Raw genomic sequence first — 22,553 nt, 5'->3', positions numbered from 1 at the left:
GTAAACAAAGCCTGCTTCCAAAGCTAGCTTCTGTCTGGCAATCCCATTAACACCTGGGCACAGCTCTTCCCTGGAGCTCTGTGCAGAGAGTATCTCCTCTCTAGGACTATACAAGGACTGAACAAGAAGGAGGAGGACAGAGCAGAGCCATGAACATTGTCCTGGAAATCCTTCTGCTTCTGATCACCATCATCTACTTCTACTTGGAGTCATTGGTGAAGTTTTTCATTCCTCGGAGGAGAAAATCTGTGGCTGGGGAGATTGTTCTCATTACCGGAGCTGGGCACGGAATCGGCAGGCAGACTGCCTATGAGTTTGCAAAACGACAGAGCAGACTGGTTCTTTGGGATATTAATAAGGTAATGTATACATCTTCTGACCTTTTGAAGTCACAGAGTAAGACATGTATTTTAAGAATTATTTGACTTACCATCTGCTTATCTTTGTATTTTTGTTTTTCAAAGTTTGATAAATTCCCTGGAGCCTTAGTCTGTGTATGCATCAGGTTAGTTAGATGAAGGGAATGTAATTGAAAACTAAGTAGTGATTTTTATGACATGCATGCATATTGATAGCAAAGACTCAGGACCCAGGCTCCTTCCAAGCTGCTAAATGAGGTAAGTCACATACTTTCTGTCAGCCTCAGATTTCTTGGCTCTGAAATGAGGATAATAACTTAGGGGATGGGCAAGAACAGGATCTGAAAACTACAGTTAATGGACCGAACCTGGCCAGTGGGCAGCCTGTTGAACTAAGAATGATTTTTACATTTTTAAAGGTCACCAAACAAAAGTCAAAGAAGAACATTCAACAGAAACCCTGAGTGCCTCCCTTCATGCACACACAACACAATCCTAAAATATTTACTATCTGACGACCCTTTACAGAAAATGTTTGCCAGTCCCTAGTCAAAAAAATTAAATAAGTGAATATTTTCAGCACTTAGCACATGGAAATGATACTTGGCACATGATAAACAATAGCTGTGTTAAATAAAATTTATATCCAGTGAGTCAGGTTTTCCCTTGGACATAAGTATTTTTCATGTGTTCTTATTTGTAAATACTACATTAACCACCCCAAATAAAACTGAAGTAACTGAAATCTTGTGTCATTTTCTCTAAAATTGTAAATTCTGGTAAGGCCATGAAAATATACACAGAAAAGTGTTTATGAGATTTAGGATTGGAAAAGTTGTGAAGTACTTCTTGAGAATCAGACTTTCCACAAATTACAGTGGGATTTTAATTACCATTATATTATTACTTTCTCATGTTCTTTGCTGTCATGTCTAGTTGAAACTTAAAATGTCTCTAAAACTTAGAGAACTAATTCTTCTCTAGTTCTTTCTGAATGGTGAAGAATACTACACAAAAAAAGCTGATACATTTTTATTTAACAGAGATGAGCTTGTATATAACAGATAAGTTTATATATATATATATATATATGATTTGGCGTCCGTATGGTCTATGAAGAAATTCAAATGAACTTTCTGGAAGATAGCAAGAATTTACAAATAGAGAAAATTGTTGCCTGCTGTTCTCAGGCATTTGTCCAAAAATATAAATAAGTATAAATCCATGAAAAGGGCTTGATGAAATCTAACCTTCGACTCTCTTTCCAGATATGTATTTTTGGGGAAAGAACTATGTTTATTAAGTTTTTTTTCTTTTAATTTTAAAATTTCCAGTGACAAGAGATAAGTAAATTAGAAGGAAGTTGTATTAAAAATGACAAGGCCAGGCTCAGGGGCTCACCCCTGTAATTCCAGCACTTTGGGAGGCCAAGGTGGGCAGATTGCTGGAGCCCAGGAGTTCGAGACAAGCCAGGGCAACATAGCAAAACCACTGCCTCTACAAAAATTAGCTGAGTATGCTGGTGCGCACCCGTAGTCCCAGCTACTCGGGAGGCTGAGTGGGAGGATCGTTTCAGTTCAGGAAGCCGAGGTTGCAGTGAGATATGATGGCACCACTGCACTCCAATCTGGGCGATAGAGCCAGGCCCTGTCTCAAAAAAAAAAAAAAAAGACAAGAAGAATGGATAACCCAACCTCAAAAATTCTATTTGAATCGTTAAATTTTATGGTTAAACACTTAAACTACTGAATGATCCACTCCACGGCTGTAATGTAATTCATATCTCCTTTAGCTGAGGAAGATGCTATGTGAGTTTTTCCCATAACTGGTTCCTTTTGCCCTGTGAGATGAGAGAAACAGTAGCGGTTTGGCTCTTACACAATCTAAATGCTTTGGGAATGCAGTTCAAAAAACACACTGGCGTTTAAGCTAAAGCAAGTGTTTTGCTAACGAAAAGACAAGGCATTACATTTTGCAATTGTCTAGCTCAGTTATAAAACAGAAGAATTATTAATTATTCAATCAAAACATCTGATGAATGCTCTGGTTACTAATGCTCTCTACTAACCTAGAAACAAATAAGAGAGTATGTTGTAGTTTGGGCAGTCTGGCAGTGAGCAAGCTACCAGCTGCAGCCTAAGTCAAGGAAATACTCTCCTCCTGTATTTACTCTTCTGTAGTCCCACAAAAGGCTAATTGAGAGGATACTGCCTTTGCAACTGGGTCCTAACATCTATGTTTGGGAATTTCAGGCTGCTGTTCCAGGGATTAGCCTACAGTAGTGAAATACAAAGGACCCAGAGACACTCACTGGAGGATTGCCCTAAGTAGCAGCCACACCACTGTCATCCCAATATGCAAAGAAAGGGCCTTTTCAGGTATCCTTGCTTCTTCATCACTGAGAAGAGTTTACAGATTGTGACATGGAAAAGTATAATTTTTAAAACTTTATAATCTTCTCTATGAAAGTCACCTGATGTCAAAACTTGAAAAGAATTCTAATTTTCCAGAAATGCGAGTCAAAAAACATTGGGCAATTTTATCTTAGAAAGAAGTCTTTGAATTTAGGCTGAAAGTAAGTTGCTCTGTCTCCATGTCCAGTTATTATGTGCAAGGCTGGTACATAAATGAGAAATCCATCCAGTGGCCCTTGCCCATCTTACTCCCAAACACCTAAAGAATGTAATATTATATCTCCTAGAGTAGCAGCATGGTCTCCCTGTGACAGTCCTTGTTCAATAAGGAGCCTTCTTTCCCCTTCCCTTCTAGAAGGATGAGTCAGAATCATCGAGGAAAGTATGATGGGCAGAGGCATATGGTTTACCATTACCACTAGTTTAGAACTGCTGCTTAGCACTTTACTGTCTATTACATAGTTGTGCTCAACAAATGTATGATCGATTAATCACTGAGTTTCTTCTTCTCCATATTTATCTTCCATGACACCACGACAGCAACGTTTTCCAAGAGTGTTCTTCAGGCTTTGAAAGTAGCCTGCTTTAGAGAAACTGCCTACTGTGCAGCCTCCAACCAAGATGGAAAGCTGGAAAAACACGAAGCGATTTCATTTTGTTTTGTTTTGTTTGCTTTGGTTTTAATACGAACGTTCCCTGACGGAAAAGCCAAGTGTAATGTCATTGCAACTAGGCAATCAGTCTCTCTCAAGAATTTTTCTAACAAATGAGGAGGCCAATTTTTATTTTATTTTATTTATTTATTTTTGAGACAAAGTCCTACTCTGTCACCCAGGCTGGAGTGCAATGGCATGATCTTGGCTCACTGCAACCTCCGCCTTTCAGGTTCAAGTGATTCTCCTCTCTATGTTTCCCAAGTAGCTGGGATTACAGGTGCCTGCCACCACGCCTGGCTAATTTTCTGTATTTTTAGCAGAGACAGGGTTTCACCACATTGGCCAGGGCTGGTCTCAAACTCCTAACCTTAAGTGATGCACCTGCCTTGGCCTCCCAAAGGGCTGGGATTACAGGATTACACCATGTCCGGCCCAGGAGGCCAATTTTTAAAAGATTAATCATTTCTTTTGAACATGAATGTTAATTTTTTTTTTTTTTTTTTTTTTTTGAGACAGAATCTAGCTCTGTTGCCCAGGCTGGAATGCAATGGAACAATTTAGGCTCACTGAAGCCTCCTCCTCCCAGGTTCAAGCAGTTCTCTGCCTTGGCCTCCCAAATAGCTGGAATTACAGGCCCATGCCACCATGCCCGGTTAATTTTTGTATTTTTAGTAGAGACAGGGTTTCACCATGTTGGCCAGGATGGTCTCGAACTCCTGACCTCCCAAAGTGCTGGGATTATAGGCGTGAGCCACCACGCCCAGCTGAATGTTAATCTGTAAAAAATTTTTCTTCTCCAATGCCTCTCCTCCACTTTTTTTCAGAATTTGTTTCTTCCAATTACAGCATGGTGTGGAGGAAACCGCAGCTGGGTGCAGAAAACTAGGTGTCACTGCACATGCGTATGTGGTAGACTGCAGCAACAGAGAAGAGATCTATAGCTCTGTAAATCAGGTGAGACTTCAGGTTCACAAATACCTTCAGATGATTTTGTTTCCATGGACGCTGACATGGAAAATGGGAAAGTTCTTTATGACTGCCTGATTTAAATTAGATTTTAGCTGCTAACTGAAGTAGTTATGTGACCAAAGAAGGATAAATACCTTTTTTCTTGTATGTAATCCACTCAGCTCTGTCCATAATTATTATTATTTCATATCATTAATCAACTTCATTCTGATCAGAAGTGTGAGCAGTGGCACAGAGTGACTGACAAAAGATTCATCATCAGGGAATATTGATCACTTCTTGGTTTTGTTTTAGTACTATTAACTTGGCAGTAATTCTGTCTTCTCTAATTATTTCCCTTGTGAGATTTTATTTTGGTGTTAATCTAGTCTTTTATAGAAAATGTAATATTAATAATTATCACAATTATTTTAAAAGAGTAAATATCAAATCATCACAATGAACTAAGCACTGCAACAAACTACATTTTTAAATTTATTCCCTACAATGACCCTGTAAACTTCATTTTACAGATAACAAATTGTGACTCGGAGAGGTTAAGCCAGACCAAGGTTGTGTAGTTAGTAGGTTGTGAAACCAGGATTACTCAACCAGCACTTTAGACCAGGTGCAGTGGTTCACACTTGTAATCCAGCACTTTGTAAGGCCAAGGTGGAAGGATTGCAAGAGACCAAGAGTTTGAGACCAGACTGGGCAACGTAGTGAGAAACTGTCTCTATTAAAAAAAAAAAAAAATTTAAAGAAAAACACAGTTTTAAAAAATGGACACTTTAAAAATGTTTAGTCAGAGCTTATATTGGAATTTATCAACATAAATGCTAATTTCACTTTACTGATACACTTGTAAAATCCATGATGTACTGGGTACTGAAATTTAGATATTAAAAGAACAGTTTATCCTACTTTTATGACAGTGTTCCCTTGGCCTCCACTATTTGAGCTCAACAGTCTGTCTTGCCTGAACTCTCAGAGACCTCACCCAGTAGAAGAAAGACTCTAATCTCTGGATTATATTGGCACCAAAAGTTTGACTTTGTATAACACACGCAATGAATGTGTTCTTTCAATTTCAAAAGGTGAAGAAGGAAGTGGGTGATGTTACAATCGTGGTGAATAATGCTGGGACAGTATATCCAGCTGATCTTCTCAGTACCAAGGATGAAGAGATTACCAAGACATTTGAGGTCAACATCCTAGGACATTTTTGGGTGAGTGTGAGTCAGAAACATTTCTGATTTGTGCACCTTCTCTTAAGATACATGAAACTTATAAAGGAGTTCACATAATTCTGGGCAGGAAACTGGCCAGATCTTTGCCTTAATTGAGAATCATCAAATTTGTTTGAGTAGTAGAGCCACAGAGTCTCTGACATAAGGACACAAAGTTCAGGTGGACACAACACACCAGAATGTAAGCTACTTGGTCTGTCTTGTCCACTAGTATCTGACACAAAGCCTGGCATGTACCAGGAGCTCAACAAATGTTTGTGGAGGTTTGTTAAGGGTTGTCAGTGTACGTCTTTTCAATGCTCTCACTTGGGACCTCATTCTTTCCCTCCACACCGTAATTTTGTAATGTGTCCTTATTTTGTGGAATTTTAGAAAGGAAAGGACATCAGAAGTAATTACTAGGATGTATGTAGGGTTGGGGAAAATTTTGGATGAGGCTCTGAGGCAAGTTCTAGATCCATGGGATGCTGGAACTACACAGACTTCATATAATTGGTTAGTTTTGTGGGAGATGGAAGTATCAACTACAACTGCCTTTGTATAGAACATTTTTTGATTAATCTTCCAGTGCCTCAATATTAGTGTGAATCTAGGGCAAATCTGGATTCTGGAAGAAAGAAGAAAAAAAAGTGATGTACTTCCCTTACCTTTACCACCTCCTCACGTATGTGAATTGGCTCCCATGCCCACCAAACTACATGGAGACCTCATATATTAGTTACCGATAGCTGCATAACAAACTATACAAAACTTAGTGGTTTGAAGCAACAATATATGTTCACTATCATCTCATGGTTTCTGTGGGTTGGGAATTTGGGGATAGCTTGGGTTGGCAGTTCTAGTTCTATGAATTTGTGTAGGATATATTAAATTATTATAAAATTTCATTGATATTTCTTACAAAAGAGGTTTTTGGTAAAAAAGAAAGACTTGTTTTCTGTAACATAAATATATAATATACAATATTACAAATAGGGAGATAGTGAATTCAATCATGATGCGTAAGTGTTGCGTAGAACTCTCAGCTTACATTACTCAACTGTCTTAATACAGTTATGCAAGATTTCACTCTTTTAATTAGAATAATAAAGCCTCAAACCAAAAAATTACATGACACCAAATTATCATAAGGAATTATTTTAGTTCTGAAAACTCTGAATTTTCCCCTTAATATTATTTAGATGACATATCCAAAAAAGGATCTATTTGATTCCTTCTGAAGGGAAGGAGGGGGAATACTGATATTAGTGTTGGCGTGGGGTATACCATACTCAATGCCAGCTGAAACCAATACATTTGTATCTTTATTTCTATCATTTTTATAGAATTCATCATGGAATGCTGGGAAGTATTTTATTTCATTGTCTAAGTTCTCTCAAATGCCTTTCTGTCTCAACAAAAATAAAACTACCTGATTTGGAAACCTAATACCTATTATCATTGTTTTTCTGCTTTCTGCAATGATCCTTAAGATCACAAAAGCACTTCTTCCATCGATGATGGAGAGAAATCATGGCCACATCGTCACAGTGGCTTCAGTATGCGGCCACAGTGTGATTCCTTATCTCATCCCATATTGGTAAGTATCACTTGCCAGCCATGTTATCTAGTTTTGTACTTTGAAGGGAGCATTACACTTCAAGTTTTTACCAGGGGAGGGTGTCCTGGTTCTTGGCATCTTGAATAAAGAATTGGACAAAATGCACAAACAAAGCAAGGAAAGAATGAAACAACAAAAGCAGAGATTTATTGAAAATGAAAGTAGGCTCCATGGTGTGGAAGTGGGCCCAAGCACAGGGGCTCAACGGCTCCATTACAGAATTTTCTGAGGTTTAAATACCCTCTAGAGGTTTCCATTGTTTGCTTGGTGTATGCCCTATGTAAATGAAGAGGATGAAGTAAAGTTACAAAGTCATTTACTCAGTGTACACCCTATGTACATGGAGAGGATATTTCCTGTCATAGCTGAAGTGTTTCCATTTGATTTAGTTCTAGGGAGTCAGCATGAATTGGCCTTATGTTCCCTGCCTCCAGACCCTATTCTCCTGCCTCAAGATTGCAATGCTCAGAGCAGAGTGATTTGGATTTACAGAATTTAAATTTACAGTAGTTTACAATGAATTTTTTAAATGACTTTTTCTAAAACAATGAAACTGTGCTGTAATTATATTTTAAATATTTTTAGATTTCTGCAAACTCCTCTGTAGAACAATGAGAGAAAACAGTAATGCCAAGCATGTTTCCATTGTTTCCTGGAACAAGAAACAGAAACCAGCTGGGCAAGGTGGCTCACGCCTGTAATCCCAGCACTTTGGGAGGCCGAGGCAGGCAGATCACTTGAGGTCAGGAGTTCGAGACCAGCCTGATCAACATGGAGAAACCCCATCTCTACTAAAAATACAAAATTAGCCAGGCATTTTAACGCATGCCTATAATCCCAGCTACTTGGGAAGTTGAGGCAGGAGAATTGCTTGAACCTGGAGGTGGAGGTTGCGATGAGCCAAGATGGCACCATTGCACTTCAGCCAAGAGCAAAATTTCGTCTAAGGAAGGAAGGAAGGAAGGAAAAAATTAAAAAGAAAGAGAAGGAAGGGAGGAAGGAAGGAAGAAAGGAGAAAGAAGGAAGGAAGGGAGGAAAGAAAGAAGGAGAAAAAGAAAGAAAAAGAGAGAAAGAGAGAGAAGGAAAAGAAAGAGAGAAAGAAAACAGAAAGAAAGAGAAAGAAGCTGAAACTCCACAGACCAAGAAGCAAAACCTACAGAAGCGAAAATGAACTCATATCTATGTCATGGCCTTGTGCCCAAGATAAGACAATCAGAGTGGTCCCTGGATCAAAACTTTTTCCAGTGTGCTTGTGCTATGAAAGTGTGTGTGCGTGTGTGTGTGTGTGTGTGAGAGAGAGAGAGAAACAACTCTAACTGAATAAAAGTTGTAGATACCACACTCTATGCACCACCAAAGACATAAAGGGAAGGAGGTGGGAGGTCCTAAGGATATACTACAGTATTTGCCAATTATCCTTTCCTGTAAACTCTTCTCCAGATCCTCATAATAAAATTAAGAGGCCAAAGTGGTAACCATTGTCAAGAGAAAAACTATCAACCCAGTTATCGAGCGAGAGAGGAGAAATGAGCAGTGTCCTACAGAAGTTTGTCAACATAGATATTAGTTTTGTAGAATTTCTAAATATGATTTTCCTCATTCATATTTTTCAAAATAAAAGCAGGAATAAAAACGGATTAGAAAAGAGTTTGAAGATTCAATGGAAAAACCTTACATGTAGGATGGAAAATTGAACATTAAGCCAATCAATGGAGTTATTTTTGTTCTTTTGCTATCATTGTTGCTTAAGAAATTAGATATATTCACAATTCTCCTTAATCATGTAAGGAAATGAAAATGAATTGCCATTAATGCTCTCAGAAAAATCACAAGTGGATGATTTCAGGGGTTTGGCTTCTACTTGTTCTTCACCTAAATGATACTTCACCCAGCCTTCTCACAGAAAGCTGAGATTGGTTGCACTGTCCCTTAGCTAACAATGCTTAATAATTCTCTTACAGTTCCAGCAAATTTGCTGCTGTTGCCTTTCACAGAGGTCTGGAGTCAGAACTCGAAGCCTTGGGAAAAACTGGTATCAAAATCTCATGTCTCTGCCCAGTTTTTGTGAATACTGGGTTCACCAAAAATCCAAGCACAAGGTGAGGTCAAAATCAAGTTAAAATGGGACTGTGGCATGATAAATTGATATGAAAACTAACCAGAAATGTTTAGGCAGACCAACTAATAGAAAAAAAATGAAAAAGGAAAAATATTTTTCTAATTAATATTATTACCTTGAAATTAAAGGAATAAAGGGGAAATACACATTAGGGACTAGCAGGAATATCAGCTCCCAATGAACTGGGTATTTATTTGTGTCCAGGAAAAAGCTCAACACACAGTCAGGTGCCAAGAGTAAGTGGGAAGTGGGAATGGGGCAAGGGGGGCCAGAGAGGTGTGCTTAAGGGAATGGCGAGAGTCTCCTCTCCTGCAAACCACACCCACAAAATGAATGATACCTAATATTCCCCCCTTCCATTCGTGGTTCATCCTCTTCAAATAGAGCATGGAAAGGTATAGGTATTTATGCCTCTTTTATGTCTTCCACATCACTGGCCACAATGTTAACATAAGGCACCCAAACATTTTCCAAGCCTGTCTCATCCTAAGAATTATTGCTTATGCTTACTTTAAAAATAAAGTTCATAGGTTCGTCCTTAGAAATTCTGATTCAGTAGACTAGGATTAGCTCCAAGAATTAGGAGTTTTGTTTTGTTTTGTCTTACAAGCATACCAGATGAGGCTAGAGACAGACTTGAAAAATTTTGATGTAGTCAATATAACCAGAGTGCATGCTTGTAGTCCTAGAGATTCGGGAGGCTCAGGCAAGGGGATGGCTTGAGCCCAGGAGTTCGAGGCTGTAGTGCACTATGATTGCACCTGTGAATAGCCACTGCACTCTATCGTGGGCAACATAGTGAGACCTGTCTCTAAATACACACACACACATACACACACACACACACACACACACAATCTCTACATACATTTGATCACTGTTACCACCCTGTTTTTAAAATGCAAATGTTCCAAGGAGCAGCAAATGGGTCTCTAGCTTCTTAGTCAAGGTGAATTTCTGCAAGAACTCTTGTCTCTGGTGAGAGAGGATTTGAGACCATAAAAGAAGGGAAATTAGTCCTGAAAGGAGAAGAAAAAAGCAGGAAAGTGAGGATAAGGGCCCGAAAATTAAGCCATCTGTTTCACAAATTTTCCACAATCCTAGTATATGTTCCGCTGCAGGATAACAAAATATACTAAGCTTAATGATTCAAAACCAGTTTTTGGCTGGAAGGGAATTAGTCCTAAATATATTCATTAGAAAGAACTAAACAATTCTCTGTTAAGTGCTGCTTCAGTTGAGGCTACTGACTCTTACAGCCTGAGTTAGTTGTGTGGTCTCTGCAGCTGGAGTCACTTCCTGCCACTGGAGTCCTTCATGGTAATAGACCATAGGTACTGTCGACTAAAGAAAAAAAATGTGGTTTTTTTTTGGGTTTTTTTTTTTTTTTAAGTTGGAGTCTCACCCTGTCTCCCAGGCTGGAGTGGAGTGGCACAATCTCAGCTCACTGCAACCTCCACCTCCCAGGTTCAAGCGATTTTCCTGCCTCAGCCTCCTGAGTAGCTGGGATTACAGGTGCCTGCCACCACGCCTGGCTAATTTTTGCATTTTTAGTAGAGATGGGGTTTTGCCATGTTGGTCAGGCTGGTCTCAAACTCCTGACCTCAGGTGATCTGTTTGCCTCGGCCTCCCAAAATGCTGGGATTACAGGCTTGAGCCACCGTGCCTGGCCAAAAAAATAAGTTTTTAAAGAATTAAAGTTGTTAGTTTTATTTAGAAGCCTTACTGAGGACTACAGATGAAGGCCTATAGCCTGAGAGCAGCCCTTTAGAGAGGTTCAGCTGGGCTCCTCTGGCAGTGGGGGCCATGTGCTCTATCCTGTTTTGTCTTCAAAGCATCTTTCTAGAGAGCTGCACATTGTCACAGAGTCAGGGACTTTGTGAAATTATGCTGACAAGCAGAAGTGAGCAAATGTGGCTTCTTACATTTGCTATGTTGTCTCACAGTACTTAATAAGTATGTGATATGTAAGTAAATACTATAGTACTATTGCAACTCCTGTTTTCATAGACAAGGAATTGGGCCCAATAAAAACTCTCTTGATAGGCATTCAGGCTTAGTGTACAATGAGTTTTCCTAAGGGTATCCTGCCACTCTTAAGGAAGACATAATAGATGAGGAGAGTAAGGATAATGGAACCCTGGGCAACAGGGCTCCTGGGGGCTAACTTAGGGACAAAAATAGACAATGCTAAAGATTTGGGATTGATTTTATTGAGGTTGCAGCATTGTGAATTTCCTTAGTAAGGGCTAAGGCATTGATATATAATGTCGCACTTGGCTCAGAGGCTGGGTTGTTCAATCCATGTATTTGAAATGAGGGAGAGACCGGGCAGAACCAAGTAATTTAGAAATGTATTGATTTGTATTACTCTCTGTTGGCTTGCTATTCGATGCAGTGGAGACCTCAATCACATGATAATCTGCAGTAAACCACAGACAATCCCAGGGAATGAAGTTTTAACATTCACTGGTTCCTTAACTCCTCTGCCCCACCTTTATATTCACTGGCTATTCAGTCCATGCCTAGACATCTTAATTTGAATGTAACACTTAAAACCATTTATGTTTTAATTTTCTGTCATCATCTTGCACTAATAGGCAATTCTACACTAGGCCTATGTTTATGAATATTTCTCAAGAATACATGTACACAGCCTCCAGTAGAAGGAAGGTCATGCGTCTAGTTGTCATACTCCTTGGGCCCCTCTTAAATTCTCATTAAACTGCAAGATAGGCAAATCAGAGGTGAATCTCAAATACGAAATTCTTACCGAAATGGGGTTTCAATCCAGACCTCAAGAGAGGGTTCTTAGAATTCTCGCAAGAAAGAATTTGGTGCAAGTCCATAATGCAAAGCAAAAGCAAGTCTATTAGGAAAGTAAAGGAGTAGAGAATGGCCACTCCATGGCAGAAGAATGGCTTGAGCCGCTCCATCAAGGATACTTAGTTACTTCTTGATTATATGCTAAACAAGGGGGAGATTATTCATGAGTTTTCCAGGAAAGGGGTGGGCAATTCTCAGAACTGAGGTTTCCTCGCCTTTTTAGAACATAGAGGGTAACTTCCTGCCATTGCCATGGCATTTGTAAACTGCGATGGTGCCGATGGGAGTGTCTCTTAGCATGCTAATGTATTATCATTAGTGTTAGCTTGTAATAAGCAGTGAAGACGACCAGAGGTCACTTTCATCACTCTTTTGATTTTGGTGGGTTTGGGTCCGCTTCTTTACTACACCCTATTTTATCAGCAAGGTCTTTATGACCTGAATCTTGTGCCAACCTTCTGTCTCATCCTGTGACAAAGAATGCCTTAACTTCCTGGGAATGCAGCCCAGTAGGTGTCAGCCTTATTTTACCCAGACCCTATTCAAGATGGAGTTGCTCTGATTTAAAAGCCTCTGACAAAATGACCTCAAAACAATTCAGCTTTATGGAATACCTCCACAAGAAAGAAAGTATACTTAGCTATAGAATTTTCTCCTTGCATCGAACAGGCTTTGAGATGTCAGATGTGTCCTTCCTGACCCATGATTAATCCTAGTCATTCCTCTTTCTTGCCTGGCTCCTCTACTCCTTACCATCTAATGCCTCTCCACCATTTTGATATTTTCACTAAGTGAGCTATGAAACACACCTAATGGATATGAAAGCATAAGTTTGTGATAACAAAACATCGATATGGGATGTGGAGAAAGTGGGTAGGATGGCATTCATGCAGCAAATCTTGGAATACTTTAAATCTTCATTCTAAATTTAGTAAAACTATAGGATAATTTTCCTGCTATTGTTTATTCATAAGATTAAAATTTTGAAAAATAAAAATAAATTTTTTCTCCTTTTAATCCCAGATTATGGCCTGTGTTGGAAACAGATGAAGTTGCAAAAAGTCTGATAGATGGAATACTTACCAATAAGAAAATGATTTTTGTTCCATCATATATCAATATCTTTCTGATGCTACAGAAGTAAGTACAGTACAGAACACTTAAATACTAAAACACCAGTAGAGCTATTATTTGTTTATTTATTTATTTTGAGACAGAATGTCACTCTGCCACCCAGGCTGGATTGCAGTGGCATGATCTTGGCTCACTGCAACCTCCACCTCCCGGGTTCAAGCAATTCTTGTGCCTCAGACCCCCAAGTAACTGGGACTACAGGTGTGTGCTACCACACCACGCCCAGATAATTTTTGTATTTTTTGGTAGAGACGGGGTTTCACCATGTTGGCCAGGCTGGATTCGAACTCCTGACTTCAAGTGACCCTCCTGCCTCGGCCTCCCAAAGTGCTGGGATTACAGGCATGAGCCACCGTCCTCTGCCCAATAGAGCTATTATTACGGAGAATCTTTCAGCTGTGAGAATTGGCATGGAAACTCTCCATCCCTGGGGAGAACAGTTAAGTTTTCTCTGTTATTTTCCCACCCAGTCTATAAAAAGAGAATGATTCATTTTCTCTACCAAATCTACTGTCTCTCCCCAAACTTTGCTGAAGACTATTCTACCTAAAGGAAAGACAGTTTAAAAAGAATGCAATATAGTGAGATAGTTAATAATAAAGACTCCATTTTTAAAAGCCTGCTGGAAGTCTGGTTGGGATTGCACTGAATCTGTATGTAGTATTGGGATGCGAGATTAAAATAACTCACCAAGACAAAAGTATGCCAAATTGCAGGGTCTTTATTGCCGGCGACCGCGGAGGACTCACGTCTCTCTAACCCGCGGCCGTGAGGGGAGAGTGTCAAGGCTTTTTATACCCGAAAGACCACCTTGGAAGTGGGGTTGAGGAGCGGGGAGGGGGATTAACGGGCTCCAGACATTCTGAGGGCTGGTGGATTCTGTAAATCATCTTCTGGGCAGGGATGGGGGTGGGGGCCTCCGGACATTCCGAGGGCTCTGGGGGCTTATTGTCACGCTAATTGCTACATAAATGATTTACAAAAGTCAAGACAAACATTAGTTTACACATTATCTGGGTAGCAGTGGAATTTACAGATCTTAGTTCACAGGGGCCAAGATGAGATTAGCTTGGGCTGTGCATTCTGATGAGCAAAGGCCAGCAATTCTATCAGTTACTGATGAGAAAGGTAAACAACTTCACCTGGTGGACATTATCCAGAGCAGACTAGCAGTCTTATTTACAGAAACCAAGTCAGCAGTTATTGCAAAGAGAATGGGGCAGTTATTACAACTCATTTTTGGAGATTCATCTTTGTCATATAAAATGGCATTGCTCAGGTTCTGGCTCCAGGCCAGCTATAGCACATGTAGATCAACTGGGGAGAATTGATGTATCAACAATATTGAGTTTCCTAATCCAAGAACATAGTATCTATTTTTTCAATCTTCTTCAAACTCTTTAAATCTTCAAATTGTATTATGTAATTTTTGGTGTTTCAGTGTTGCACATATTTTGTCAGATTTATTCCAAAGTATTTCATGGTTTTTATTTTTGTTTTTTGGGTTTTTTTTTTTTAAACCGAGATTCATTCTTGTTGTCCAGGCTGAAGTACAGTGGTGTGATCTCAGCCCACTGCAACCTCTGCGTCCCAGGTTCAAGCAATTCTCATGCCTCAGCCTCCCTAGTAGCTGGGATTACAGGTGCCCACCTCCACGCCCAACTAATTTTTTGTATTTTTAGTAGAGACGGGTTTCACCGTGTTGGCAAGACTGGTCTAGAACTTCTGACCTCAGGTGATCCGTCCACCTCGGCCTCCCAAAGTGCTGGGATTACAGACGTGAGCCACCATGCCCAACCCTATTTCATGGTTTTTGATGCTAATGCAAATGGCATTGAAAAATGCTTTATATTTCCCAGCTGGGCACAGTGGCTCATGCCTGTGATCCTAGCACTTTGGGAGGCTGAGGCGGGCGGGTCACAAGGTCAGGAGATCAAGACTATCCTGACCAATATGGTGAAACCCTGTCTCTACTAAAAAATACAAAAATTAGCCGGGCGTGGTGGCACATGTAGTCCCAGCTACTCGGGATGCTGAGGCAGGAGAATTGCTTGAACCTGGGAGGTGGAGGCTGCCGTGAACCAAGATCGTGTCATCGCACTCCAGCTTGGGCGACAGAGCAAGACTCTGTCTCAAAAAATATACATATATATATATATATATATTTCCCATTGTTTGTTGTCAGTATATATTAGATTTTCGTAAGTTGATCTTTTATTTTGCAATCTTGCTAAATTGCTAAACTTTTTGTTTGCTAAACTCGCTAAACTTTTTTTTTCTTTTTGTAGATTCCTAGGCCTCTAATTTTCTTTATGGGAAAGTTTTAAATTACAAATTTAATTCCTTTAATAGCTACATGGCTATTCAAGTTACTTATTAACTCTTGGTAATATGTGTCTTTCAAGAAATTTATCCATTTAATCTAAGTTGTAGAATTTCTTTGGTATAAATTTGTACATAACAGTCCCTTATTATCCTTTTAATGTCTTTAGAATGTCTCATTATTTATTTATTTAGTAGGGACAGTCTCACTTTGTTGCCCAGGCAACAAAGGTTTTGAATGACTGGCCTCAAGCAATCCTCCTGCCTTGGCCTCCCAAAGTGCTGGGATTACAGGCATGAGCCACTGCACCTGGCCAAATGAAGATGGTGATAATATCTCCTTTATAAGGATGCTGTAAGAATAAAATAATGTAATACAAACAAAGCCCCCATCACTGAAAAGGTATAGACTTCAAATGTTGAAGTCTTGGAGAACAGAATTTATATGAAATAGCAATAGCAACAATTTCCCAGAGGAAATTATCTCTCAGCTTTCTTCTGAGGAACAGTTTATAGATTGAAATTGTATCAGTGAGAAGATAACTATACTAACTTCGTAAGCCCTTGGACCTTTTTGAAAGAAATCCATATAAACTATGAACAAACTTGAAATAGAACAATTTGAGAACAGGGTGCAAACTGCATTGGTGTATCAATTTCAATATTTTGTTTTAGCTTAAATAGACTAACTTGAGATATCATAGGAGAACCTTGACCCCCAAGCAACATCATCTCAAGAGTCGACTAGGCGGGGTGTGGTGACTCATGCCTGTAATCCCAGCTTTTTCGGAGGCCAAGGTGGGCAAATCACTTGAGGTCAGGAGTTCGAGACTAGCCTGGCCAACATGGTGAAACCCCATCTCTACTAAAAACACAAAAATTAGCAGGCATAGTAGCCTGCATCTGTAATCTCAGGCACTCAGGAGGCTGAAGCAGGAGAATCTCTTGAACTGGGGAGGTGGAGGTTGTAGTGAGCTGAGATAGTGCCACTGCACTCCAGCCTTGTGACAGAGCAAGCCTCTGTCTTGGGGAAAAAAATAGTTGACTAAATTAGTATCTTGGTACTAAGCACTGTAGGAAGTGAGTTTCATGGAACCCCTACTCTCCTGGGGCCCAAAGCAAGTCATATTAATATTGAAAAATTTAAAAATTGGCGGGGTGTGATGGCTCATGCCTGTAATCCCAGCACTTTGGGAGGCCGAGGTCGGCAGATCACTTGGGGTCAGGAGTTCAAGACCAGCCTGGCCAACATGGTGAAACCCCACCTCTACTAAAAATACAAATAAACCTTAGCTGGGTGTGGTGGCAGGTGCCTGTAATCCCAGCTACTCAGGAAGCTGAGGCAGAAGAATTGTTTGAACCAGGGAGGCGGAGGTTGCAGGGAGGTGGAGGTTGCAGTGAGCCGAGATTGTACCATTGCACTCCAGCCTGGGCAACAAGAGCAAAACTCCATCTCAAAAAAAAAAAAGGAAAAGAAAAAAAGAAAAATTCAAAAATCATAGCAGACATGCATATGACCAAGGTGATAAACACAATTATTCTGCCCGAGTTGGAGAATAGTATCCCAGGAAAATAAAGAAGAGTCTCAAAGTCTTTTGTATCCTTTGAAGCTGTCATGGTGATTTGTAACTAGGCAACAGGTATATATTGCTAATCTTCTTTTCATTTAATTCCTTTTACAGAGAAACACAATTTTATGAGCAGATGCAATTACTAGCACAAAGGTTGATTTGTGAAGGTAGTTAAAAGGCCCACACAAACTCTTCTTAGCCTCGTCCTTCTCCCAGCAAAGATCTGCCCTGTCCCTTTGCTCATTCCCCCATCTTTCACCCACCTAGCCACAAAACAAGGAAGTAGATCCTGTATTAGTCAACCATACCAAAGTGATTTTCATATGACTTTCTTTGCAGAATATGTTATTTCTGCCTCTAAACATTCACTCATACTCTCTTCCTTTATTCTTTTCTTTTTCTTTTTTTTTTTTTTTTAAACAGAGTATCACTCTGTTGCCAAGGCTGGAGTACAATGGCACAATCTTGGCTCACAGCAACCTCTGCCTCCCAGGTTCAAGCAATTCTCCTGCCTCAGGCACCTGAGTAGCTGAGATTACAGGCATGTGCCACCATGACCAGCTAAATTTTTTGTATTTTTAGTAGAAATGGGGTTTCACCACATTGGCCAGGCTGGTCTCGAACTCCTGACCTCGTGATCCACCCGCTTCGCCCTCCCAAAGTGCTGGGATTACAGGTGTGAGCCACTGTGCCCAGCCACTCTCTTCCTTTCATCTGCCTACTCAACTCTTACGCATTCCCAGACATCAGTTGTCCTTTAGAAGCGTTCCTCTACTATCCCAGCCTATGTGAATCCTCCTTCCAGTTACAGCCCTTAATTCTAGACAGCTGATAATTTTGAATAATTGTTTTAAGATGGCCATCCTAGCCTCTCAGCTAAACAATAAGTTCCTCAAAAACAATAGGTATTTTTTAAGTACTTCAGTTTACCTTACTATAGAGTGCATAATAGATATTCAGTAAGTAGAAAAGGAGAGGTGGAGGGTTGGATGGAATGGATTCTGGTGGTGTCTCTAGGTGAGCTTTTAACATCAAGATTAATCAGCAGTTTTAGCAATGAGCTCAGACCTTCAGTTTTAGATCTTTACTTATATAAGATAAGACAGTGAGAAGAGTGGTATATATCAGTGCTTTCTTTATATCTGCATATAATTTGAACTGTGAATATTACAAAGGTGCACACATAGGTTCAGATAGATTGACTGATTTTAAATGACCAAAGATGAGGTAAGCAACCTGGGTATCTTAAGCTACACTCCCTGGAGAGGGACTATTCCCAAAAACATCTTCAGAGGGATGAACCACATGAAACTCAATAAAACATAAATCATGAAGAAGACTGATCACTCTCTTTATGACATGCAATGAGAATTTTGATGCATGATTACAATTATTAATGTACTCTGCTGCAGGATGTTAATAAAGTTACTTTTTTGCAGACTGGAATGTCTTGATGCTATAATCAGAACACAGTTTTTTTTTCCCTTTCTTCCAGCTTCAAATGCAGATTCGTCATTGGGCTGACTTCTAATAATTGCAATGTTTTCTGCCTTGGGCTTGCAGCAGAAGCCTGACAAAATAGTGTATGTTTAGGCAATAATTTATTTATTTATTTTTCATGTTTATTTTTTATTTATTTATTTTTGAGACAGAGTTGCACTCTTATCGCCCAGGCTGGAGTGCAATGGCGTGATCTCAGCTCACTGCAACCTCCGTGTTTAGGCAATAATTTAGACTTTACCTTACTTGTCATTACTATAGCAACTACTGTAGCTACAAGGCATAATTTTAATGTCTTATTTAAATATTATGAATTTGAATATTTTTACACTTTTCCTAATAAAGTCCACTGTGAAACCATGTCAAAAAAAAGGAAAAAGAAAAGAAAGAAAGATGTACACATAAGGGAGAGGTGGTTGCAAAGGAAGAAAAGAAGAACGGAGGAAAATTCAGTGCAAACCAGATAACTCTCAGGGTATTCTAACTGATCAAAGAAAAAGAACTCTTGTCAAATATTTTAAACTGAAAATTTTTCAATTTCTTTTTCTTTTTTGTACAGGTTGCTTCCTGAACGTGCCTTAGCGATTGTAAATCGTATGCAGAATATTCAGTTTGAAGCAGTGATTGGCCACAAAGTCAAAATGAAATGAGTAAATAAGCTCCAGCCAGAGATGTATGGATGATAATGATATGAATCTAAGTTTAGAATCAATGCTTCAAAGCTTTATTTCACATTTTTTCCCAGTCCTGTTAATATTTAAAACATTGGTTTGGCACTAGCACCAGTCAAATGAGCAAGACTAATTACCTGTGTCTCTGCTTCTGAAGAATATTAACGTAGTTTTTAATAGTCAGGTCTGTTTTTCCTTTCATGCTTCTTAAAAACTTCTATGCTTACATAAACACACTTAAAAGCTTTTCTTTAAGATATTTTATTTTATTTTTCCATTTAAAGGTGAACAAAAGCAACCTCCCTGAGAGTAACTACAAAGATAACTTGTTTACACAGGGAAGGTTTAAGACTGTTCTCCAAGTAGCATTCTGAGCTGTAGCCACACCACAGAATGTCAACAAGAACACAGAGTGAGTGACAGCTAAGAGATCAAGCTTCAGCAGCAGCTTTATCTCAACCTGGGCAGACAGCTAGCTTCTTTAAAATTCAGCATTTGAAAGACTTCCCTAGCCTCTTCCTTTTTCATCAACCCAAAACGATGCAGCTCTATTCTGGACTTTATTACTGATTCTGTCTTCTGTATAACTCGTAAGTCCACCAAAAGCGGACCCCTATATTTCCTCCATTTTTATAATCTTGTAAGATACATGACAAAAGGTGACCGACTCTATTTAAATCTCAGAATTTTAAGTTCTAACCCCATCATAACCTCTTTCTTTGTAGTTTATGCTCTCATATATCCTTGGTCCCAGAGATATTTAAACAATTTTAGGTTCAAAAAGTAAAGCTAACACAGGAAAAGGAACTGTACTAGATATTACATAACAAACAATGGATCCAAGAGAAGGAAGAGAAGAAAGGTTTTTTTTTTTAAATAGAATAATCTGACTCCCACTACATCAAGACTAATCTTGTTCTGTATGTTCTTCATGTGTATTATAGAATGCTTTTGCATTGACTATCCTCTTGTTTTTATTAAAAACAAATGATTTTTTAAAAGTCACTAACAACAATTCACTGAAAAAAATGTCATTATTCTTTACTTATAAAATAAAACTACATAAAACATTTTGATTTGTAATCTCTGTCTCTGTGAGTGTCCTTCAAAAACCAAGGATGTGGATAGTAACAGCTAGATCGGGCAGATATTAAATGAATTGGAGGATTTTCTCAACTCTGGTTTCTTTGAAAGCAGGAGTGCTGGTTTATCAACTGAAACTTACTGAGCCTTTTTTATGTGTGACATTGAGTACAATGCTATTGTTTTGATTTTTTTTTTCTTAGTCACTGGCAATAATTTTTGTTCGTAATATTCTTTTTTTTAATTGCATTTTAGGTTTTGGGGTACATGTGAAGAACAAGCAAGGTTGTTGCATAGGTGCATATGTGGCAGTGTGATTTGCTGCCTTCCTCCCCTTCACCTATATGTGGCATTTCTCCCCATGCTATCTCTCCCCAACTCCCCACCCCCTGCTGTCCCCCCCACTCCCCCGCAACAGACCCCAGTGTATAGTGCTCCCCTCCCTGTGTCCATGTGTTCTCATTGTTCAACACCCGTCTATGAGTTAGAACATGCGGTGTTTGATTTTGTGTTCTTGTGTCAGTTTGCTGAGAATGATGGTTTCCAGGTTCATCCATGTCCCTACAAAAGACGCAAACTCATCGTTTTTGATGGCTGCATAATATTCCATGGTATATATGTGCCACATTTTTCCTGTCCAGTCTATCATCGATGGGCATTTGGGTTGGTTCCAGGTCTTTGCTATTGTAAACTGTGCTGCAATGAACATTCGTGTGCATGTGTCCTTATAGCAGAATGATTTATAATCCTTTGGATATATACCAGTAATAGGATTGCTGGGTCAAATGGAATTTCTATTTCTAGATCCTTGAGGAGTCGCCACACTGTCTTCCACAATGATTGAACTAATTTACACTCCCACCAACAGTGTAAAAGTGTTCCTATTTCTCCACATCCTCTCCAGCATCTGTTGTCTCCAGATTTTTTAATGATCACCATTCTAACTGGCGTGAGATGGTATCTCAATGTAGTTTTGATTTGCATCTCTCTAATGACCAGTGATGATGAGCATTTTTTCATATGTTTGTTGGCCTCATGTATGTCTTCTTCTGTAAAGTATCTGTTCATATCCTTTGCCCACTTTTGAATAGGCTTGTTTGTTTTTTTCTTGTAAATCTGTTTTAATTCGTTGTAAATTCTGGTTATCAGTCCTTTGTCAGATGGGTAGGCTGCAAAAATTTTTTCCCATTCTGTTGGTTGCCAATTCACTCTAATGACTGTTTCTTTTGCCGTGCAGAAGCTGTGGAGTTTGATTAGGTCCCATTTGTCTATTTTGGCTTTTGTTGCCAATGCTTTTGGTGTTTTGGTCATGAAGTCCTTGCCTACGCCTATGTCCTGAATGGTTTTCCCTAGGTTTCCTTCTAGGGTTTTTATGGTGTCAGGTCTTATGTTTAAGTCTTTAATCCATCTGGAGTTAATTTTAGTATAAGGTGTCAGAAAGGGGTCCAGTTTCTGCTTTCTGCATATGGCTAGCCAGTTTTCCCAACACCACTTATTAAACAGGGAATCCTTTCCCCATTGCTTGTTTTTGTCAGGTTTGTCAAAGATTGGATGGTTGTAGATATGTTGTGTTGCCTCTGAGGCCTCTATTCTGTTCCATTGGTCTATATCTCTGTTTTGGTACCAGTACCATGCTGTTTTGATTACTGTAGCCTTGTAGTATAGTTTGAAGTCCAGTAGTGTGATACTTCCCGCCTTGTTCTTTTTGCTTAGGATTGACTTGGCTATGTGGGCTCTCTTTTGGTTCCATATGAAGTTTAAGGTGGCTTTTTCCAGTTCTGTGAAGAAGGTCATTGGTAGCTTGATGGGGATAGCGTTGAATCTGCAATTTACTTTGGGCAGTATGGCCATTTTCACGATATTGATTCTTCCTAACCATGAACCATGGAATGTTTCTCCATCTGTTTGTGTCCTCTCTTATTTCGTTGAGCAGTGGTTTGTAGTTCTCCTTGAAGAGGTCCTTTATGTTCCTTGTTAGTTGTATTCCTAGGTATTTTATTCTCTTTGTAGCAATTGTGAATGGCAGTTCATTCTTGATTTGGCTCTCTTTAAGTCTGTTATTGGTGTATAGGAATGCTTGTGATTTTTGCACATTGATTT

General features: G+C 39.3%; 1 protein-coding gene across 2 annotated transcripts; it reads left to right on the top strand.

The window, feature by feature from the left end:
- The first annotated feature begins 50 nt into the window (after window positions 1-50).
- HSD17B13 (hydroxysteroid 17-beta dehydrogenase 13) lies at window positions 51-20,453 on the top strand. 2 transcript variants are annotated; one of them, XM_012437773.3, is made up of 7 exons: window positions 51-359; window positions 4,276-4,383; window positions 5,475-5,606; window positions 7,100-7,206; window positions 9,189-9,326; window positions 13,196-13,312; window positions 19,259-20,453. In XM_012437773.3, the coding sequence occupies exons 1-7, from the start codon at window positions 150-152 to the stop codon at window positions 19,347-19,349; spliced, it is 903 nt and encodes a 300-aa protein (XP_012293196.2). In that variant the 5' UTR covers window positions 51-149; the 3' UTR covers window positions 19,350-20,453. The 2 variants fall into 2 exon arrangements, with proteins under 2 accessions (XP_012293196.2, XP_064225092.1); XM_064369022.1 differs by having other exon boundaries at window positions 213-359; window positions 4,254-4,383.
- Window positions 20,454-22,553: the final 2,100 nt, after the last annotated feature.

Source organism: Aotus nancymaae, unplaced genomic scaffold, assembly GCF_030222135.1.
Source record: "Aotus nancymaae isolate 86718 unplaced genomic scaffold, 86718_ANA_hifiasm-v0.15.2.pri h1tg000006l, whole genome shotgun sequence".
NCBI lineage: Eukaryota > Metazoa > Chordata > Mammalia > Primates > Aotidae > Aotus > Aotus nancymaae.
Note: the sequence above shows the minus strand (reverse complement) of the source record. Positions and strands in the feature narration are given on the sequence as shown.